The following is a 21,554-nucleotide window of genomic DNA, read 5'->3' on the forward strand; positions in this document are numbered from 1 at the left end:
CTAAAACATCATAGATATTATATCTTTGACGCAGTGCTTTCGTACTTCGTAAAAATTGGTCAAACTAGTCACCTACCAATAAAGACAACGTGAAACAGGACAATAAATTCATTCATAGAAATATTTCGAAGTCTCTTCCGGTGCCCTTTTCATCTGTAATTCTTCATGATGTCCGGATATATTTTTCAGGATTTGCATCAAACAGTTTAAATGTTTACTGCATAAAATGGATTTCTCGTAGAAAATAAAGGATGTCTAATTACTAACTTAGACTTCCCTGTGAAGAACTCTCGTCGCCCGTTCTCACAACTATATGGTTGTGTGGGAATATCTAATTCTAATCCGATTTTCGGATTAAACGGGGTTTGGGTATATTAAAGTAGAGTGATATCTTAGTTATTTTATATATATATATATATATATATGTATGCAAAATACAGACTTTAAGGGATTTTGAGATAGTAATTAAATAGTAAAAACTTGTATTGGAAAGTTTCGTTATGTAAGATTGATAGATTAATTAAAATATTTGAACTGGGAATTGAAAAAGTTTTTTAATAAAGAAAACTGTAATAAGGGTTGTATAGATTAATAAGGACAAAAATATTAATTTTAAATTTAAATTATTATATATTTGTACAAATGAAAGGAAAAATACTAGACCGATCTATGTAGTTAATTTTTACTACATTGTTATTTATTAAGTTGTAAACTTTTAGAAATAGAATAGTTCTTCCAAATTTAATGTATTCTTAAAAGTTGTACAAGATCTTTATAACATTTCTGATGTTACATTAAAATTAAATATCGGCTATACTGAACTCTATTTTTGAAGTTTTCCTTGTTTTTATATTTTCATTTAACAGATATTTTATAATCACTTTATAACTTCTTTTATTATTGTACTAAGTATAATTCCAGTTTTCATGTATTCTATTGTATTTTAATATAAATAAATTTACTTATGTAAGACGGAATTTTAAATATTAATCGATCTCCAGTATCAATTTAAAAAATAAAACAAACAGATCTTCAAATTAAAAGAAAGTAGTACAGGATCACACTGAAATTAGTACTTCTTTTTGAATGAACTTTATGTATATAGAAACCATATAAGATAGAAATGAATTCAGGAAAATAATCGACAAATTAAAGATCGTCAAAGACAAAGATCACAAACCAATTATTGGACTGACGAACAGAGGAGGAATCATAGTGAAAAGATGAAATGGTCTGGTGAGTAAAGAAGAACATCATTCTTCATTGCTGAGCATCAAGCAACGAGTTCTCCGCGATTCAAAGAAGACCAAACTGAATATGAATGAATGATATATATTAATGATATTATATAAAATCATGAAAATATCTAAGTTAATTATTTGATGGTAGTTTTTCTTTTGACCTAAAAAAACCCTATATTCTTTGGATTTTTATTGTTGTGAATGATGTCACATGAAATTCGTTTTATCATATGATATTATTTATTTTATTCATTTTATCATATGTTTTTTAAAATATGAAATTAATTTTAATCATTCCTTAAAACTTTCAGTGTGCACTGGAATGTGTAATTGATTTTTTAGTCTCAGTATATCTTCAGAGATGTTCAAGGAATACCGTTAAAATAAAATTTCTATTAAAATATTATCTAAACTTTGAACTTATTTAAGTATTCCTTCATTCGAAATTATACTTGAAACAGTAATACAACACCTTATATTATTTTTATATTAATTATTTTTTTACAAATCCACGAATTTATTGTAGGGTGAATTTTTAAAAATCCTTTTTATACATGATAGGAAAGCCGAGCAGTTTTAGATTAGTTGTAAGTTAACCAGTTTGTGGATAAAATGATTACGACTGAGCATTAACTAACCCTGTCTGGAATGTGAAAATACGTGTAATTGTTTTACTTAAATTTTCAAAAATATTTCTTGATGTTTTACGTAAAAATACCTTGAATATCAAAACGCTATCAGTCTCATTACACTGCCTCAGGTTAGTCAAGTAACCTGAGGCAGGTGGAGCCAGTCGCGCTGCACATATAAATGTGGCGATGGTTGTATTGGTTGAGCTGCCGCACCGCACACAATTGCACCCCTTAAAAAATCGAAATTAAAAAAAGCCGAAAACGGTTTTTAAATATTTATCTAGAGTATTTGCAAGCTCAAATCTATTGAATATCTTTTTTAGTATAGTTAGAAATTGGGAAATTTCCAATCATTGATCAACATTTTTTTTACTGTTCTTCAACCGTTTCAAGGTCGAATTTTGAAAAATCTAGAAATTAATTTTTAGGTATTTACATGAGGATTACACACCAAAAATCAAGTTGATATCTTCAATTGTTACCGAGAGATTAAAAAAATAATAAAATTCAATGTTATTCCATTTTAACTCTTTAAATTAAAATTTCCGGATGAAAATCTGTGAGCTTGCTATGGAGGTTGGAGACTGATAAAGTTTTGGTTTAACTTAGGTTTTTTTTTTATTTCTTGAAGGTAGAATTATAATATATATTGATTGATATTTCTTAAATAGAACTTCCTTTATTTAAAATCATTGAAACTTTTTTATGTGTTCAAGTTGCATCAAATGCCTTGTAGAAGTTTGTATGACAATTACCCAAATGTATTGTTAATAGACATAAACCCTTGAAGAATTCTTTAAAAAACCAGCAATAAAATAATCTATCGTACGCAGTATCATAGGAGTTTGTGTGAAGTCTACAGTTGAAGGATGAACCAGGATATAACTACAGAACTGCAAGTTTTCGATTGGTGCCTGGAGGAACAAATCATACAATCAAAATTATAGTATTTTATTTATGGTTGCTCCTACTTCTTTTCAGGGTTTTAATTAAAAGGCAAACCGTGATAATCACTGGTTACATAGATTATTTCTAACTTGAAAGAAGCAATCGTATTAAATTGTGTGCATATTTCTCTCTCAGATTTAAAAGATAAAATAAAATTGCTGTTTGTAACTAAAATAAACCGTAATAGGCTTGCGTAAGATTTGGATTGAATTTATTTCTTAAAAGCGCGAATAGAATTTTCGTGTGGGATCGTTTTTTGTATATTTAACTTATTTTTATTTTACTAACAGAATGTTATTATAGCTTTTAAATTTAAGTAAAAATTATACAGTAGTTAACTACTGTATAATTATTTTGGATAAAGTTTCTTTCAGTTTCGTTTGACATTACTTTCATATTCAATTTTAACTGCTGCTGAAACAAGGAAACATCGGAATATAGACGCTGTAAAAGGAAGTCCATCCTTTATCATTTTATATATATATTTATATATGTAAATTTTTTTTCGGCTGTCTCCATGAAAATATATTTTGCGAAAATGACTGATACGGAGTACAGAGTTGATCAAAATGTGTTCAAGGGCTTTTATTCAAACGTCCAAGGGCTTTTGAAAAAAATCCTTTGGAGATTTTTAAAAAAATTTGCTAATACCAGACATTATCGGTAATCATGTGTTTTATAAGAGAAAATTTACATTTTACATTTTTAACATTCATTTTACGAAATAAAGAATAACATCTTTACACTTATGAAAATATAATTATTAAAAAAAGTTCAGATGATTATTCTATGCTTCATTATTTCTTTTGTTTATAATTACATGTATATATTTTCTTTCTTGGCAGATCATTACCTCTACAAAATTAAAATATTGTGGAAGAAACTACAAAGTTACAGAAGTGGTAACTTTCAAATTCCTCTTGTATATTAAAAATATACATATTAAAAAACATACAGTTTGATTTCAGAACTTTTATGCCTGTTAATAAAATAAATATAAATATTATTATTAAATTATTATTAATATAAATATTATTCTTAAAATTGTATTTTTAGTAGAATTAGTTTAAAGAAAATAATTTGTGCGATATTTCAATATTTTTATAGTTTATTATTTTGGTTTATGATTTATTATTTTGATGTCAAAACTATAGGCTAAATAGCCTAAGTTTAAAAATAAGAAGACTTCTGAAAAATATAAATACATATTAAGATTTTTTTTAACCTCTGAGACCACCGTTAGGTATTACTTCAAAGAATGAGATGAGTGATTTGTAGCGTGTGTGAAAATGCCATGCCTGCCCGAACCCGGGTCCTCCGGATGAAAGGCCTAAACACTTGCGCCTCGGAGGCCGACATATTAAGAATCGAAACTCACTGTATGTACCGGTATCGCCATCTGTTGAATACTGAATGAACTTGTTGAAACAATCAATACCATAATCTGCAAGTCGGTAACACACCGCGCTGTATCGTTGAAAATTATCTTTCGTGAATGGCATATTAACTTTGGGCGCTAAAAGTTTGGATTAAATGAAAAAACACCCTGAAAATCTTTTTTCTTTAATATTACCTCAAAAATTACTTTTTTTATCGTATAATCCTGGAGATTATATGATTACACATATTCGAACATCTTTTTTTTCCTGTACTCATTTTTTTTCTCGTCATTTTAACTCTTATTTATTTTTGCTATTATTTATTTAAACCTAATGACTTTTCTTTCTGTATCGTAATAAATTGGTATTACCTTTCTAATCTTCTTTTCTTTATCCCTGTTTTAATTTTATTCTTTTACTTAAATATTTTCTTGTTTAATTATTACTGTGATATTAAATAATACTGCTAATTAAATAATCGTATTTTTAATTAAATATTAAATAATTATCTTAATTTTAGTGTCGGATTAATTTTAAAACGAATATAAAAAGATATGAACGATTGTGTAATTTGCTGCAATTTAGTAGGGATAATAAAAACTTGATTAAATCTGAACTTTGCAAAATTGATAAAACTTGTGTTTAATGTAATTGTTCACTGTAGAATTTATCTCGTAGAATTATGAGATCGGTAGACTTGAATTTTATTTTTTTTTCATATATTATTCAAACCAAGATTTTTATTCTTATTTTTATTTTAATATCTGTTTTGATTTACCGAACGTTTGGTTAATCAACCTTTTTTTGTATTTTTAGTACAATATAATCTTAAAGGAAACTGGGCAAAGTTTTTGGTGATTTAACATAAATTTAACTGCTCACTTGAAAAATTAAAAAAATTTCGTTCTTTTCATTCCATTATGATTTTTTTTTATATAACAGGAGGTTGGGGACAGCTCTAGCTGTATTCTGTACAACCCTTAATTTTACAATTACTAATTAGGCAATCGCCTACGTATGACACTTTATATGACTCCCTCAGCGAAGGAAGTGCCCTCATCAGGTGCACTCCTGCTTCAAAAGAGTGCACTCCTTTTAGCACCAAAAGCTCTTCAGTGGACGGACTGAAAGGAAATCACGTCCGGAGAAGAATGCAATATTTTGTTAATTTTCCTAGAAATTTCCTCGAGTAAGAATACTTTTTACAAACACGGTCTACGAATGAGAACGCATCCCAAACTCTGCCCATCTTAAACTCAAACTAAAAATAAATTTATAATTTCATTAAAAATTAAATACCCGACAGATAAATGGAAAGACCCAGCAGCAAAGGACTAATGTCCAGGATCTGCAATAAATTGGGGGATAAAACATCTCCCGACATCCTTACGTTTCATTATAATCTGTAGTGTTGTTTATATTCTGCTGCCATATGCTGTTGTTTTCACAATTTTTGTTTAATTTTGTGGATTTTTTTTCGAAATTGGTACTAGATAGAAATTCTTTAAATCCCAATGTTAAGTAATTATTTATATTCAGTTGATAATAATATTTGTGGTGATTCACTAAAAAAAAAAAAAATTGCTTATAAATAAATATACTGGCCGACAGTTCACCAGAAATTCTTTGCCCTGTGGCTGGAAGAACAGAAATACATCTTGTTGAGAATATCAATAGGATTTTCAATTGATTCTTGCAATTACAGTGCAATCGGAACAAAAAAAATAATAATTATTTTCAAACGTTAATAATTATATTCTTTATATTTAAATACAACTGCTAAAAATCTGATGTGGGCACCACATAACATACTTGCATTAAATTGGTGGTATTAAATTACATACACACATTGTTTTAAATTGAAAAGTACATAAAATTTTATTTCATTAATAACTTCTGATATTTTATTATTGAATTATTATTTATAGTAAAAGTTTTTTGTTACAATCAAAGGTTAATAATTATTAATAAAGAGAGCTTTTTACTGCAGTTAAGAAAAAGTCCAAAATCCAAATTGTTTTGATTTTGGGCTTTTTTGGAAACATTTTTTCAGTCGATTGCAATCAAAAGGGGAGATGCACAATTAGATGTTACAACATTCCTAAATCCAAAATTTTGACTTCTTACGTCTAATCGTTTTTGGGTTATACTAGATACATACGTACGTACACATATACGTACATGCAGACTACACGCCGAAACTAGTCAAAATGGATTCAGGGATGATCAAAATGGATATTTCCGTTGAAATCTGAAAACCGAAATTTTTCGCAATCACAATACTTCCTTTACTTCGTACAAGGAAGTTAAAAAGAGATTCTACGAAAAAAAATCAATTTCAACATCGACAAATAATGAAAATCTTTAAAATAAAGTTTGCAGAATATTCAATATTGCTGAAATAAAATTTTCCATTTATGCTAGTTTTATTTTCCCATTTTGCTTTTCCCGTTTCTTATTTTCTTTTCTTCTGCAAAATATGATAAAATACAGCTGTATTAGAAAGTGTAGTGTTAGTCAAAGAAAATTTGTTTTTTCTTTTTTTTTTTACCAACTTTTAATTAAATACTTGCATCAATCCTGTTTTAAAAATATTGTTCAGATACGGCGGTTCTAATAAAATCTTAGATTCTTAATTCTTGGTGACATCTATTATTAAATTTCGTTTTTAATTATGCTTACTTTTTGAAGAATATTGATTTCTGCCAGGTTTTTTTTGCAGCTAAGCATGTGTATATTCTAAGAACGCTTTACATACCGGCATTTAAGTAATTTTAATTATTTCTCAAATTAACAATCTTGATTGTTGATCATTATTGACATTTTGGGGTAAAAATTACCTTAGTTAATTTGTAACTTTCAGGGTTCATCTCTTGTCAACAAAACATAAACGTGGACTATTTTGTAGGTTTTTATATAGATCTTTCAGTAAAGAAAAATAATTCCATTTAATGAAGAAAAAATGTACAAATTTTGCTTTTTTAATACATATATTTAAAGGAAAAACCCTAGTTTGATGTTTTCCGTTACGTACCAGTTTATGTCACATATTTTAATTGTAATTTCCATAAGCTTTATTATATTTATAAAATATTTCTGGCGAATTTATCAATTCTTCTTATTGATGAACGAATTTTAATTTTCTTTTAGTGTGAAACAGAAAACAAAATTTATGGTTATATAAAATTGTATAAAACAAGTTGATTACTTAGATCTATTTTTTATTCTAATGCATATTATTTTTTTTATAGGATAACTTCAATGTCTTACACATCGCTGCTATGTACTCCAGAGAGGAGATCGTCAAACTGCTGCTTGCTAAAAAAGGCGTTGATATTTATGCTCCTGGCGGGGTAAGTGTATTTTTTAATTTATTAAATAACAGTTTTCTGCTCATATTATTTTTAAAAAAGATTTAGAAGGATCAATGAACGGCATGGATGAAGTCCTACGCAAGAACTACCGTATAAAAATAAACAGGAACGAAACGAAAGTAATGAAATGTAGTAGAAATAACGAAGATGGACCACTGAATGTAAAAGTAGGAAGAGAAAAGGAATAGGAAGAGAACGGAGGTAGAGGAATTTCGTTATCTGGGAAGTAGAATTACTAAAGATGGATGAAACAGGAGCGATATAAAATGCTGAACAGCACAGGCGAAACGAGCCTTCAGTCAGAAATATAATTTGTTTACATAAAAAATTAATTTAAACGTCAAGAAAAGATTTTTGAAAGTATATGTTTGGAGCGTAGCTTTATATGGAAGTGAAAATTGGATGATCGCAGTGCCCGAGAAGAAAAGATTAGAAGCTTTTGAAATGTGGTAATATAGGAGAATATTAAGAATCAGGTTGTTGGATAACGTGACAAATGAAGAGGTGTTGCGGCAAATCGATGAAAGAAGAATTTGGAAAAATATAGTTAAAAGAAGAGACAGACTTACAGGCCACATATTAAGGCATCCTGGAATAGTCGCTTTAATATTGGAGGGACAGGTAAAAGGAAAAGATTGTGCAGGCAAGCAACGTTTGGAACATGTAAAACAAAATTTTTTGTTTTGGGGATTTTGGGGGTATACCGAATTGAAACGACTATTAATGGATAGGAAATCTTGGAGAGCTGCATCAAACCAGTAAATGACTGAAGACAAAAATAAATAATTTTTATCAATTTACGTTAATAAAATGAGTTAAAAGTTTTTATTGTTTAATATAGAGCATGATGGTGCGGTTTAATTTCTTAAAAATTCTGTACGGAAAAGTTATGTATATTCATTAGGAAGATGAATAAATTATCGTAAAATATACATTTTTTTAACGATTTTATTTTTATATGCTCAGATATCTGTTACACACTCAGAAAAATCTTCTGGTCCTTCAATAATTCTAATTAATATTTATTATTAATAGTATCAGGTTATTTAAAAATTATTGAGCCTTTAGAGGCCAAAATTGAGAATAAATTTATTGTTATTGGAAAATAACATTACAAGACCACATACGCACCACTTTTTTTCTATCTTCTGTCTTCTATCTTCTGTCATTTTCCGGGCATTACCATAATCCGGTCGCTATAGAACTTCCGTCGTTTCTGGTCAACAAATTGTGACACGTGGTTTTCACAGGTCGCTTTTGAAACTAACTTAACACCACTCAGGAAGTTCTGCAACCTTCTCTCAAATTCTGACGGGTTGTTAATATCCGATATGGCGTTATCAGTGTGGTATACGATAGCCTTTCTGTTCACCATTCAGGCCGTTTCTTTTGAATTGCTAGGTGCAATCGCGCTAATTGTCGGCAGTAAAGGTCTATCGTTCTGCCTGATGGCAGAAGCTGGTGATGCACGATGCCCTTCCAACCCCACCAAACGCACATTATAACCTTCCTGGTCGTCAGTGTGGGCTTTACCACAGACTGTAAAGGTTCCCTCAATTCGACCAAAATATTTCTCACATTTTTGTCGTAGGTTGTGCACTTTTCATCACTCGTGATTCACCGTTTCAGAAATGGTTTGACTTCGTTACGTTTTAGTAAATATTTGCAGATAGAAATTAGATCTAATAGATTTTTCTTGTCAGATCGTATAGCACTCAAACGTCGAGCTTCTTTTTGTAGCCAGATTTCTCCAAACGGTTTAACACTGTCCAAACAGTATAGCCAATGACCTAAACATACATCACCAATGATGTATGTTTAGGTCATTGGCATGTCATGACTGCTTACGACATGAGTCGTAAGTTGAGGAAGGCCGGCGTGGCCTTCCTCAACTTTTGCCAGAATGGGCTAACGCTATCTCGTGCGAAAATGGCTCAATAGTTTTTAGATTACCTAAATATTACTATTATGTTTTAAGTCTATTTAAAAAAAAATTATGGCGATCAGTAAGTTTGTTTACTACTATTAATGAGACATATTGATAATGCTTGTAAAGAGCTATTAATGTCTCAAACATTAATGGCAAGCAGACGGTTAAATTAAACGTTTTTGCTTTTGTCAATTCACATAATTATTATAATTTAATTGTCTTCCCCCCGCCAAAAAAACGTATGTTTAACTTATGAAAAGAAGATTGTAGCAAGGATATCATTCATAGAAATGTCATTTTGGATTCAAAATTATGATAAGGTATCTATTTCTATTATTTGATTAAAAATTTCTCTTTTAATATATTCTTATTTTATAATTAATACAATATTCATAATTTATTAAAAAAAAAAGAAGTTTAAAACTATCTCTACATTCCACATGAATGTGATTAAACGAAAGAAATAAAATTTAAAATATTTTTCTGCGTGCACTACTGTTTAAAGTATACTATACATACTACAGCGCACATTAAAGCATATGCAAATATATAAAATAAAAGAAAGAAAACACAAAAATATTATTTAAAAAAATTCAAATTATAGCTACATTAAAATATATAAAAATAATTTGTTGTATATTAAATTTCTGTAATTATGAAAATATAAATTACTACAACAGTTCAATAATAAAATATAAGATTTACAAACATAAAAGGTATTACTCTTCATAATTATAGTAATTTAAATCGATCTATTTATATAGCCTAACAAATTAGGAAAATTTTAAAATTATAATACCTGTTATTATCTAAGTTAATATAAATATTTAAAACGAAAACCTGTGTATTTATCTAATTGTCGGGCTAATTATTAAAAATGAAAAGTGAATAAAAAAACCATTAAATCTAGTATTTTGTAATGCATAATAAAAAAAAAATCTGTTGAAATTACTTATCTTTGAATTTTTTAACGAAATATAATGACCACAATCTCTCCCTTTAAATTTTTCTTAGATATTCTTAATTTCTTGAGAAATCACCTTCTGGTAAAAATAATTTTACATCACGTTCAGATGATTTATTAGATGATCGAGAATTATGGATATTTTTTTCTTTTGTAATCTTCTCGCCTTTAATTATAAATAATTATTTATTAATAACAGTTGTTAAATTCTTATATTTGAGTTTTATTTATATTAGGATTCAAATTTGTACGAATGAACCAGTTAAAATACGTATCTCTCTAAAAAATATTTTTGCTTTGATTGCGTAGGATTATTGCATCCCTAAAAATTGTTTTAATAAAATAATGTCCGTAGATGACTCTTAGTTTAATCACTCCAAAATAATACCATAAAATAATTATTGTCATTTCGTAATTTACTGATATTAGAAATTCAGAACTATAAACCTTTTGTTACGTAGTGACCATCTAATTTGGTTCAGAACAACTGTTTGAGTGTCTTTCTTTAGTAATTAAATGGAGTAATTTTCATTTATGTGAAAAGGTGATTTTTGTTTTTTGTTTGTTTGTGGGCGAAAAACGCCTGGGCGTTATCATCGCCCGGAATTTTATTAATAAAAGGGTAAAATAACTCCAAAATAATAAAACTAATAAGGTGTAAAATTATTATTAATCATATAATAAAAATTTATTAAAACAAGAGTCAAGAAGGTAAAATAAAACTCAAAACTAATACTGCAGACGAAGTCTTTAAAATTAAAAGTCTTGAAAAGGTGATTTGTATGACAGTCGATACATAACCTATTTTGTAACGTTAGTTATGAAGTAAAGTACTTCTAACATCTTCCCTAAATGCAGTTACTTTTATTCGGATTTGAATACTAGAAACTGGATGCCGGTGTTCTTTGGTGGTTGGGTTTCGATTAACCACACATCTCAGGAATGGTCGACCTGATACTGTGCAAGACTACACTTCATTCACATTCATACATATCATCCTCATTCATCCTCTGAAATAATATCTTACGGTGGTTCTGGAGGCTAAACAGAAAAAGAAAAAAAAGCCATCCTCTCTGCCGTGTTATACAATGTCCCACAAAAGAACGGAGAAAATTTCTGGAAATGTTGTACTAGTAGCACTAACTAAAAATGTTCATGTAAACATAGGTCTGGAAATGCTTTGTTTTCGACTTACGGTTAGAAAAAGGTTTCGCCCGGATTTCAGCTCTTAATAAAAAAGAAGCCCTACTGTAATTTTTGGGACCTAAATTAAGGAGTAGCTGGTGGTTTCTTATGTAATTTGAGCTAGGAAATATGATAAAACATATCCCAGAACTATAACTTCAGTAGTTTTTAAGATGTTTGATGTAAAACACAAAATTCGGGTGGAAAAATACGTTTTTTGTTTAGATTCTTGTAGTAGAGTAGCTTTGTTAAATACAAATATAAACGGAAGAGTTAGTAATAAAACTTGTAGAGAACTTAATTTTGAGAAAATTAATGTAAATACAGCCAATAAACAGTAAAAAAAAACTTTTAAAAATCGGGTTTTTATGGAAGTAAAACAAATGAAATATAGACAGAAAATTGTATTATTCTTTCTGTAATAAACGTTATTTTTAATACAGCAAAACAAAAATAGAATAAAATAAAATACATGAAATGATAAATGGTAACAGAATAACAGACCTCGGTTACAGTAATTGTTCGAAATTCCCTTTTTCACAATGTTCACAGCGCTCTGCCCGACGTAAAATATTCCGTGGCTTTAAAATGTCTTTCGGTGGCTTTACGTATCATCTCAGGATTAGTTTCGCATAAATTCAGTAGCACTTCGTATTTTAATGAGCAAATCTTCTGCAGCATTAACCTTTTGTTGGTATTCTATCGTTTTTATATGGCTTCAAAAGAAGTAATCTAATAGCGTCAGGTCAGGTGATCGAGGTGGCCAATCGATTGGTCCATTATGTCCAATTCAGTTTAAAAAATTACATTCAAGAAATTTCTAGCTACTAAAGAAAAATGTGGCGTTACACCATCCTGCTGGAAAATCATTTGCAATCTAGTTTGTAAAGGAACATCCTCCAAAAGAACCGGAAAATTATTTTTCAGAAATTAACTTATGCATCTCCCGTAAGGTTTTCATTGAAAACAAATGATCCCAGAATTTTGTCATAAATAATGCCACACCACACATTAATGTGAAACCTATGTTGAAAACTAGTTCCATTTGAATCTTTTCCACAGTATCATGTGAATTGTCTTTGCTCCATAAATGACAATTTTTAGAATTGAAGATTCCGTTTCTCATAAAAGTATCAGTAAATAAAAGTGATCTCATAAAAGTCATCAGTAAATAAAATTAAATTTATCTTAGCGTTATGTAGAAGCCAATGACAGAAGTTTAACCGCTGAGGATAATGTGTTGGCCTGAAATTTTGAACCTTCTGTAGGCGGAAACGATAAAAATTTTCTTTCCATACGATGTGCCACACTTGTTTTTTGACTAACCAGTGCGTCATGAAATTCGCCTTATATTAGTGCCTGGGCTACGTTGAATATGCTGAATCTCACGATGTTTATCATTAACGTGATGATTTATTTGGCGTTCAACAGAAAACAAACACGTTGGAAATGACTCTTTCGTCCGTAAATGCTGATGCACCACAGAAAAGGTTTTCGTATTTAGAATCCGCCTTCTAGCAAATTTCTCCTGATATTCACGTCACGGCAACTTCAGAATTTACGTTACAAAATCCATAAACAAAGATTATATCGGGATATCCCTCGTTAGAAAACTGAACTGGTGTTTTACACTACGATATTATAACAGTTCCTTTATCTTTGTGATAATTTATGACAACAGATTAAAACGAAGTACACAATTTCCATTGTTGACCAGCTGTTAGAATTTTCAACCTATTTAATAAAATTTTTTAAATATTTTTAAAGTAACATACATTTCAGTTTAGTTTTTTCCCAATTATTTCGTTTTACCTTTGTAAATTATTGGATATAGACAGCTTAAATATTGCTTTAGAAATATTGTATTTCTTTTAAAATTAGTTTTAGTAATTAGCTTTTTGTTTTTAAAAAGAATGTTTGTTAGGTACAGAAAGAATAATACGATTTTCTATCTATTTTTTTCTGTTTTTCTTCAATAAAGTCCGATTTTATAAGTTTTTATTTACTTTTATAGCTGTATTTACATTACATTTCTCATAATTAAATTCTATACAAGTTTTATTATTAAATCTTTCGCATTTATTAGTATTTAATAAAGCTATTGTAGTACAAACCTAAAAAGATTGTTTTTCCACACCGAATTTGGTGTTTTACATCAAATATCGTAGGAACTGCGGGAGTTACAGTTCTGGGACCTGTTTTATCGTATTCCCCAAATCACTTAAGAAACCACCAACTTTTATTTTTAATTTCGGGTCCCAAAAATTACAGTAGGGTTTCTTTTTATTAGAAGAGCTGAAATCCGGGAGAAATCTTTCGCTAGCCGTAAGTTGAAAATTAAGCGTTTTCAGTCCTATGTTTATATGAAGTTTTTTCATTAGTTTCTCCAGTAGAACACGTCCAGAAAGTTTCTCCGTTTCTTTATGGGGACTCTGTATTTGAAGCAGACTCTGTATTTGAACACTTTTTGTTCTTTTATAGCGTGATCTGAACCGAGTATCAGTCAAATGAAGTCTGATTTCTCTTCTAAGTTTGAAAATTGAATCTGTGTTGTATAGTGTAAAGGTGTAAAAGAATTTAATTAGGAGTTTTCCGCTTGAAAGAAAAGTAACGCCTAACAATAAACAAGTTTCGTAATACTCAATCAGATTTTCTGTTCGTGTTACTTAAGACAGGTAATAAAACTTTATTTTTCTTACTTGTATATATATAAAAAAAAAATATATTTTTAAATTGATTTCTTTTTATTCTGTGATGTGTATCGGGTTACACACATAAACTGGTGGGGATAAGTAAGTTATCTTTTTTTAGCAGCTGCCATCGTACAGTCCTTGATAGTGGGGGATATCAGAAGTTATCAGTTTCATGTATTCACCGTTTTGCACTATTACGATGCGTCTGCGCGTTGAAAAGCTTTATTTTTTTGTGCGTGAGTGCGTGATATTTATGTTAAAATGTGCATATTTTTAATAGACAGTTTAGATTTTCTTTACTTTTTGTATTTATTTAGAACTAATTTTGTTAAAATTTATTTTAATTTTATTTATTGTATAAATAATGTAAAATTAAATCTGTTTGTTGTGGAAGAGTAAGATAACGCCTGGAAATTTTTTTTCTATCTTTATTTTTACATAATTTCTTTCTATTTAGTAAAAGGAAAATAAAAAAATTAAAAATTGTTCGTAAAATAATAACAAAAACTGTTCTATTGTATTTTTATCAGTTAAAAATATGAATAAAATTTTTTCTACTGCATGATTTTTTTAATGTACAGATTTAGAGCTTAAATTGATAATTTTTATGATTATAAATACAAAGTTTAATTTTTTCACAAATCGATGAATTAGTATCTTTCAATTTGAAATCAATTTCTCTTTTTTCTTCTTTTTTTTAATAGTAGATACTGTGCTTCAATGTGATTACACAAAAGTGACTTTACTGGAAGAGAATTAATCAGTCATTGGATTAATCTTGCTTAAATTTATTAATGTAACTAAAAAGGAAAATACGTGTGTGCATTGTAATCTTAATATTAGTTTAAAGTTAAGCTTGAATTAAAAATAAAATTTTACTGAAAAAAGCTACTTTTTCGAGGATAATCCATACAGATTTAAATTTAACTGTGTCCTCCAGCTTATTATTAAGCAACCTGCAAACTATTCATTAAATAATAGTTTTTGTTTAATTCTAATCAACCTTGTATCTATTCATGGTTTATTTGTCTATTAAAAAGATTATTTCTCGGTTATTATGACTTGAATCAATGTTTAGATTATCCTATTATTAATTATGATAAATTTCTATTTGAGATTCCACCCGATCGGCCGCCGTTCGTAAAAATTATTGTTAAATATACAGTAGTTATTTTAGTTTCTTTAAGATTTATATTACATATTTTAAATATTTATGTAAATAATAAAAGTTATTAACGTAATATAAATATAATTTAATGTAAATTTGCAATTTAACTTAAAATAATGGTTGGTAGTTTAAATAAAAAAATAAACATTTAAAATAATGAAAAATCTTTAACATTTATTTTTTTAACGGCATAATTTTCGGATAACTGCTTTTGAAAGAAAGCAGTTGCTTTTTCTGTTTAACTAAACTTGGAGGTTTGCAATCGGAACTTTTATTTTGGGCTGTGTTGACAATTTTCGGGTACTCTGATGTTAAACGATACTCTGTAGTTTATTTAAAGTAGAAAATTTGTCTTATGCATTTAAACGGTTAAAAAATTTATGTTTTAACTACGTTTGAAAATTTTCCCTTAAACGAACTATAAAAAAATATCTTAAGTTGAAGAAAAATCAATTTTAATCAGTATTTTTAAATTGTCTAAATAAATTTATATTCATGTATTCCAAATCGGATATAATTTTGAAAACGTTTACTGAATTTCAATAATGTTACGTATTTAACGTAATTTTTTTAATATCTATTCTCAAAAAAAAAATAATTATGTATCTCATTTTGACTTTCCATTCGATAGAGAGACGTTTCTTTGACATTTTTAGCCAATTTTTGAGTAGTTATTATGCAATTTTTTAAAATAATTTTACATTTTAATTAAATATTTCAATGAATGAAGTATAAAATCGCTGACTGAAAACAATTTGAAATAATGGCTGGTAGTAATCCTGGAGAAGAATCAAATGACTTTAATAACACTGAAACGCCCTTCATATCAAATAAAAATAATGATATTACTACCGATGAGAATAAAGCTACGGTCAGTGGTGATTCGGTTATTCCAAAAAGTGCTGGTATCGATGAAGATATTATTATTGAAGAGACACCTATCGAATGGAATTTAAATTACATTACTGAAAGATTACAATTATCAAAAAATACTAATTATATGTTTATCGATCCGGCTACTGTTGCTGAAAGATGCGATGAAGTTTTATCACGATATAGGGAGCTTCAAAATGATATCCAAAATACTTTGCAGGTAATTTTTTTTATAAAGGTTGACATTTAATAATAGCACTTATTTTTTTTTTGTAAAGAATTAAGATTAGGTATGTTTTTTTCATACTGCTTTCTTATATACTTTTTGTAAAATTTTTATCATAGTTTCCATATATTTTATTAGGTTATCAACCGCTGATTTACAAAAAAAAATTCGCAGTTCTGCACAAGAAGACCGACTTTTCGTTAATTTAATTTGATTAAATATTGCTAACAATAGATACCGCAGATAATGAAAGGTCAACGTTCAAACTTGCAGCATCATAACGTACCAGGCTCATAACTTGCCCCGATCAAATTTATTCGACCTTAAGTTGAGCGTAACTCAAGAACGACTCAACCAATGCTTATCAAATTTTCACATGTCCAAACTACTACGGAATATCTAAACTTCAGTGAAATTGATCAACTAGTTTTGAAGATTTTCGAGGCAAAAAATTTTTTTACATTCGTCTGATATATATATAAATATAAAGGAAATTTAAGCGAATGGTAATTTCGTACTCATACCTCAAAACGTAGAGAAAATTCATTTTCACTCCCGCGAACGAGAGTAATACTTTTTTTTCAAAAAATCGGTAAATATGGACTGAAAATTTAATATGAAACTGTTCAGCAAGAAAAACACTTATTTGTGAAATTATAAAAATTTTCAACAGAAAAAAAGGAATGTTGGAGTATAATGTATGAAACGTTTGTAGATTTTTTCTGCATCTAGTAAGAAGAAACTATTTTTAAATATTACGAAAAAAATTGAAAATGTAAGAAAAAGATAATGGGTGTACAAGCCGTGGCAAACATAATTAATGTCGTTCAGTAATATTATGCTCTGTCTTACGGTTTTTTGAAGAATTCTTTTTATTACTTTCTTAATATTCAGGTCTACAAAATCATGTTAAAATTCTTTTTTCATCTCATCAAAATCTTTAATCAGTGTCATTAGAAATTTGTATTGGCCTGATCAATAATAAACGAGTATATTTAGTGAATTAAAACAAAATTTATATATTTTATCAAACATTTCTATCAAATAAAATGGCTTGAAACTACAAACGTCTGATCTTTAATTTATTAGTAGGTAGCCTACTTTCTTGATCATTAATTCATTCATAGTATTCTGCAACAAGAGTAGGTCCTTTCGCGGATGCTGCTCTCCACCTTGTTCTATCTTTTGCTAACTCCTTTGTTTCCGCATATTTTCCCTTTTTCATAACCCCATCCTCATTTGAAATATCTTCCTTCCTTCCATTCACCAAGCCTTCTATCGCATCTACTAATAAACATTTTCTCATGCAATGTTCTAGCTAGTTCCTTTTCCTACATTCAATCGCATTTAGCATTTTCCTGTTCTCTCCGATCCTTCTTAATACTTCTTCATTGTTACATGGTTTTGCCATCTGATATTTATCCTTCTGCGATACACCTTTATCTCAAAAGTCTCAATTCGTTTTCTGTTTAACTTTCCGCACGGCTGTCTTCCCTTCTTACTAAACGTTTGCTTACTTCTTGATATTCTCGTTTTAATTTCTACTGTGTAAAGTCAAGTCATCACTTATAAAGCTCCCTCAGTGCTGAAATTTCTTCACCTGCTCTAAAATTTCATTTCCTATCTTAATCATCTCCTTTTTTCCACCTAGTACCGTACATTTTTCCTGATAAGGTGATACCTTTTTGATGGTTTTGGTGAGTGCTGTAGGATTTAGGGTAACTGTTACCTTTCTAATCTAACTTGATAAAAGTATATTTATTAATAATTTTCACTTATTTTGAAAACCGAATCGATTTTTTTTTTACAGATAAACCGTTTCTTAATGGTTGGTTTATTTTATTTACTTTAAGAATAACCAATATTCCAACTCTCTTATCACAAAACCTCCTTAACTTTTATTTCATTTTGAGTTTGTATACCTCCAACACTGTTTATTATAAATTAGTGGACCCTTGCTGCTCCATAGCGCTACTATTACATGTTATATATTTTTTTAAATCGGCTAAAACCCTACACCATTTACAATAAGTCTCACCCCTAACCTCCTTCTTTTTCTCTTTCTTTTCCTGCTACAAGTAAAATCCATGTTCAAAACCTATTTCCAGTCCGTCCAGACGTTCTACTTGACGGATCAGACTGTTTTTTCTTTATTCTGTTCGGATTAGCCCGCAGATATGTCGTCAGTTATGGGCAGACCTGTGATTTTCCTCTCAGTAATAACCTCGGTAATTTCCTCAGTTAAGTAATAAATGAGGATTTTTTAAGGAATTATCAGAGGAGACTCAAGTTTGGGGTTTGATGACATATCTGTGGATCTTTCCGAGCAGAGTAAAAAAAAAAACAACTCAATCCGTCGAGTAGAACGCGTAGACGGACTTAAAATAGGTTTCCCGCCCAATTTTTTATATATAAGTATTATAACTTGTATCTCAATCAAATCTTAATAGAGAATACGTTTGTGGTTTTCACCGAAATCTGTAGGTAATTATAGTAAATACTTTTTCATTGGAAAGAATAGAATTTAAAATATAAATGCACTGAGTAAGAATAATAATTTCGGTATAAGTTTGAATGATACTTTATTCTATTGTTAACACGATCGTTGGTATTTCTCAATTTTCGGGAAAACAGTCTATCTACTGTAAGTTTAGACTAGATCTGCTGTTCACATTCATGTAACATATTTAGTTGTCATTTTAAGTGATTTAAAACTGCCTGTTGCAGATCCCACTTCCCGGAAATTAAAATGAAAATTGTGTTTTTTAAAAGCATTCTCTTTAAGAATTTAGTTGTTTGGATATTATTGTATCGTTGTTGTGAAAAATGAGAAATAAATTTACATATTAGAGTTTTTCCGTATAGAATATTCTTTTATATACTACAAAAATAGTTTAAAACAATTTTTCGTATGAAAAAATTATAATTTTATTGTTTATATTGTTTTGAATTAAAGTAATAAATAATAATAAAGTAAAATAAAAATTATGATTAATGGTTACTAATTTTTTTACACAAGATTGGAAAAGCTCCATTTTGATTAATGGAAACTTCTGGTTTTGTTATACTAGATTAAGGTTGGTCTGAACAGAAGTATTGCTTATTACTAATTCTTTACCTGTATTTAACATTTCAGTTTTCCTTTACCAGTTAAACTAGATTTTATTCTTTACTTGTGAAAAAATTATCAGTTTTTTTTCTTTTAACTTCTGTACAGTTTTCTTTAATTTATGTTTGTTAACTAAAGGTGTGCATGATCCTCTGAAGCAGTACCTAATGGTGGTCCCGGAGGCTAAATAAAAAAAAAATACGATTTTGATACATATCAGTAGCCTTTATGTTCTCGTCAGTTAATATTTACATAATTGTATATATTTAAAAATAAATCTATAAAAATAAATTTCGGTTTCACTTATATTTATGAGCAAAATAATTAAAAAATTTATAATTTTTTTTAATTATCTTTTTTTTAATCGGCCTACAAGAATAGGTTACTAATTTTATATCTTGAAAAAAAATTTGAATAGAAATTAATTTGATTTTTTTTTTAGGCAAAACATCAAACGGCAGTCCATTTGGTTGCCAGTAGACAAACAGGAACAGCAACTAGTATACTTAGAGCGCTTCTTCAAGCGGCTGGAAGAGATATTAGAATTAGACCTGACGGTGTAAGTATAATTTAATTTTACTTTTATGTATCGTTACATTTATTTAATTAAAATGTTTATAAATTTCTTGGGCAGCCAAGAAACTAATTTGTAAAATTATAAGTATTTTCTTCGCTTGCGCCAAATATTAGGATACTTTCCTATAGCAGTGTATAATTAAAGCTAATATTTACAATTTTAATAATTTACAGAATGTAATTACTTAAGATAATTACGTTTATTACGAGTAATAAGTAAAATATTTTAAACATCCAGAATTAAAATTGGAAAAATGTCTGTAAAAAATTTTTGTTTAGGATAAATCTAAGAATTACAGTGCAGGTGTTTATTTTCATTATGTTTTGATAATAATGTATCATGAAATAAAGAAATGTAGTTTTAATATACTCGTAATTGAATCAGTAAAAAGACATTTTAAAAAATTTGTCTACTTAAAATATTTCATAAATTTATCTTAATTATAAATAATTATTCACGCTCTTTTATATTAGCCAGAGATAAAAACTTTCGATTTATGGTAAAACGTTGGAATGTCGTTGATATATTTTCTTTTATCATAAATCTAAATGGCAGTATAGATTAATTTAAGTTTTTCAATTGGTAACCAAAAAGTATGGTTAAAAATTTCTACATTTTTAGAAATCGAGTTTGTTTTTTATAGTAGTAGTTCAAGTTCAACTTATTAATGTAGTTTAAAACCTGTATTCAGATAGCTAATCATACATAATAAAAAGTATGTATGAAAATTAGAAAAGCAGGATTTCGAAATGGAAATGTAAAAACTTAAATTTAAATTAAAATAATTTTTGGTTTGTTAGTTGATGAAACTTGATTTTTCATTCTTTTTTACTTATGTTATTGTTTTTTTTTTAATAGTAATAATAATAATAATACATTATTGTTCTTGTTATAAATAGAACCGTGGTTGTTAATCATTGAATAAATTTAAAAATCTGAATAAATTCAAAATTTTTTAATATCTTTTTGTTTTGTTATTATTGATTATTTATTGTAAAAATATTTTTACAATCAGAGGTTAATAATTAATTATAATTAATTATATTTAAATTTTAAAAAAAAGTTAAAAAAAAGGAGGTGAAATCGCATTCGAACCTTCCCTTTGTGCCTTCCCTTTGTAAGATCCAAATATTTCATTAATTAAAATTTTATTGGGCTTTAACTCTGGAACCAATGAAAATAAGTACCACTTATAACGTTGAAAAGTTCTCAGTAAAAGCTTATTATTGCAGTTAAAAAAAGTCCAAAATCCAAA

The 21,554-nt window shown here is 28.3% G+C and overlaps 1 protein-coding gene across 1 annotated transcript in view; it reads left to right on the forward strand.

Annotated features, from left to right (window-relative positions):
* nompC (no mechanoreceptor potential C) overlaps positions 1-21,554 on the forward strand; it is a 243,395-nt gene that overhangs the window by 92,803 nt on the left and 129,038 nt on the right. Inside the window, exons 4-5 of the mRNA XM_075369639.1 lie at positions 7,452-7,553; positions 20,165-20,281. Coding sequence (XP_075225754.1) covers positions 7,452-7,553; positions 20,165-20,281 — 219 coding nt within the window. The remainder of the gene's footprint in view (positions 1-7,451; positions 7,554-20,164; positions 20,282-21,554) is intronic.

Source organism: Lycorma delicatula, chromosome 6 (assembly GCF_047948215.1).
Source record: "Lycorma delicatula isolate Av1 chromosome 6, ASM4794821v1, whole genome shotgun sequence".
In the NCBI taxonomy this organism is placed as follows: Eukaryota; Metazoa; Arthropoda; class Insecta; order Hemiptera; family Fulgoridae; genus Lycorma; species Lycorma delicatula.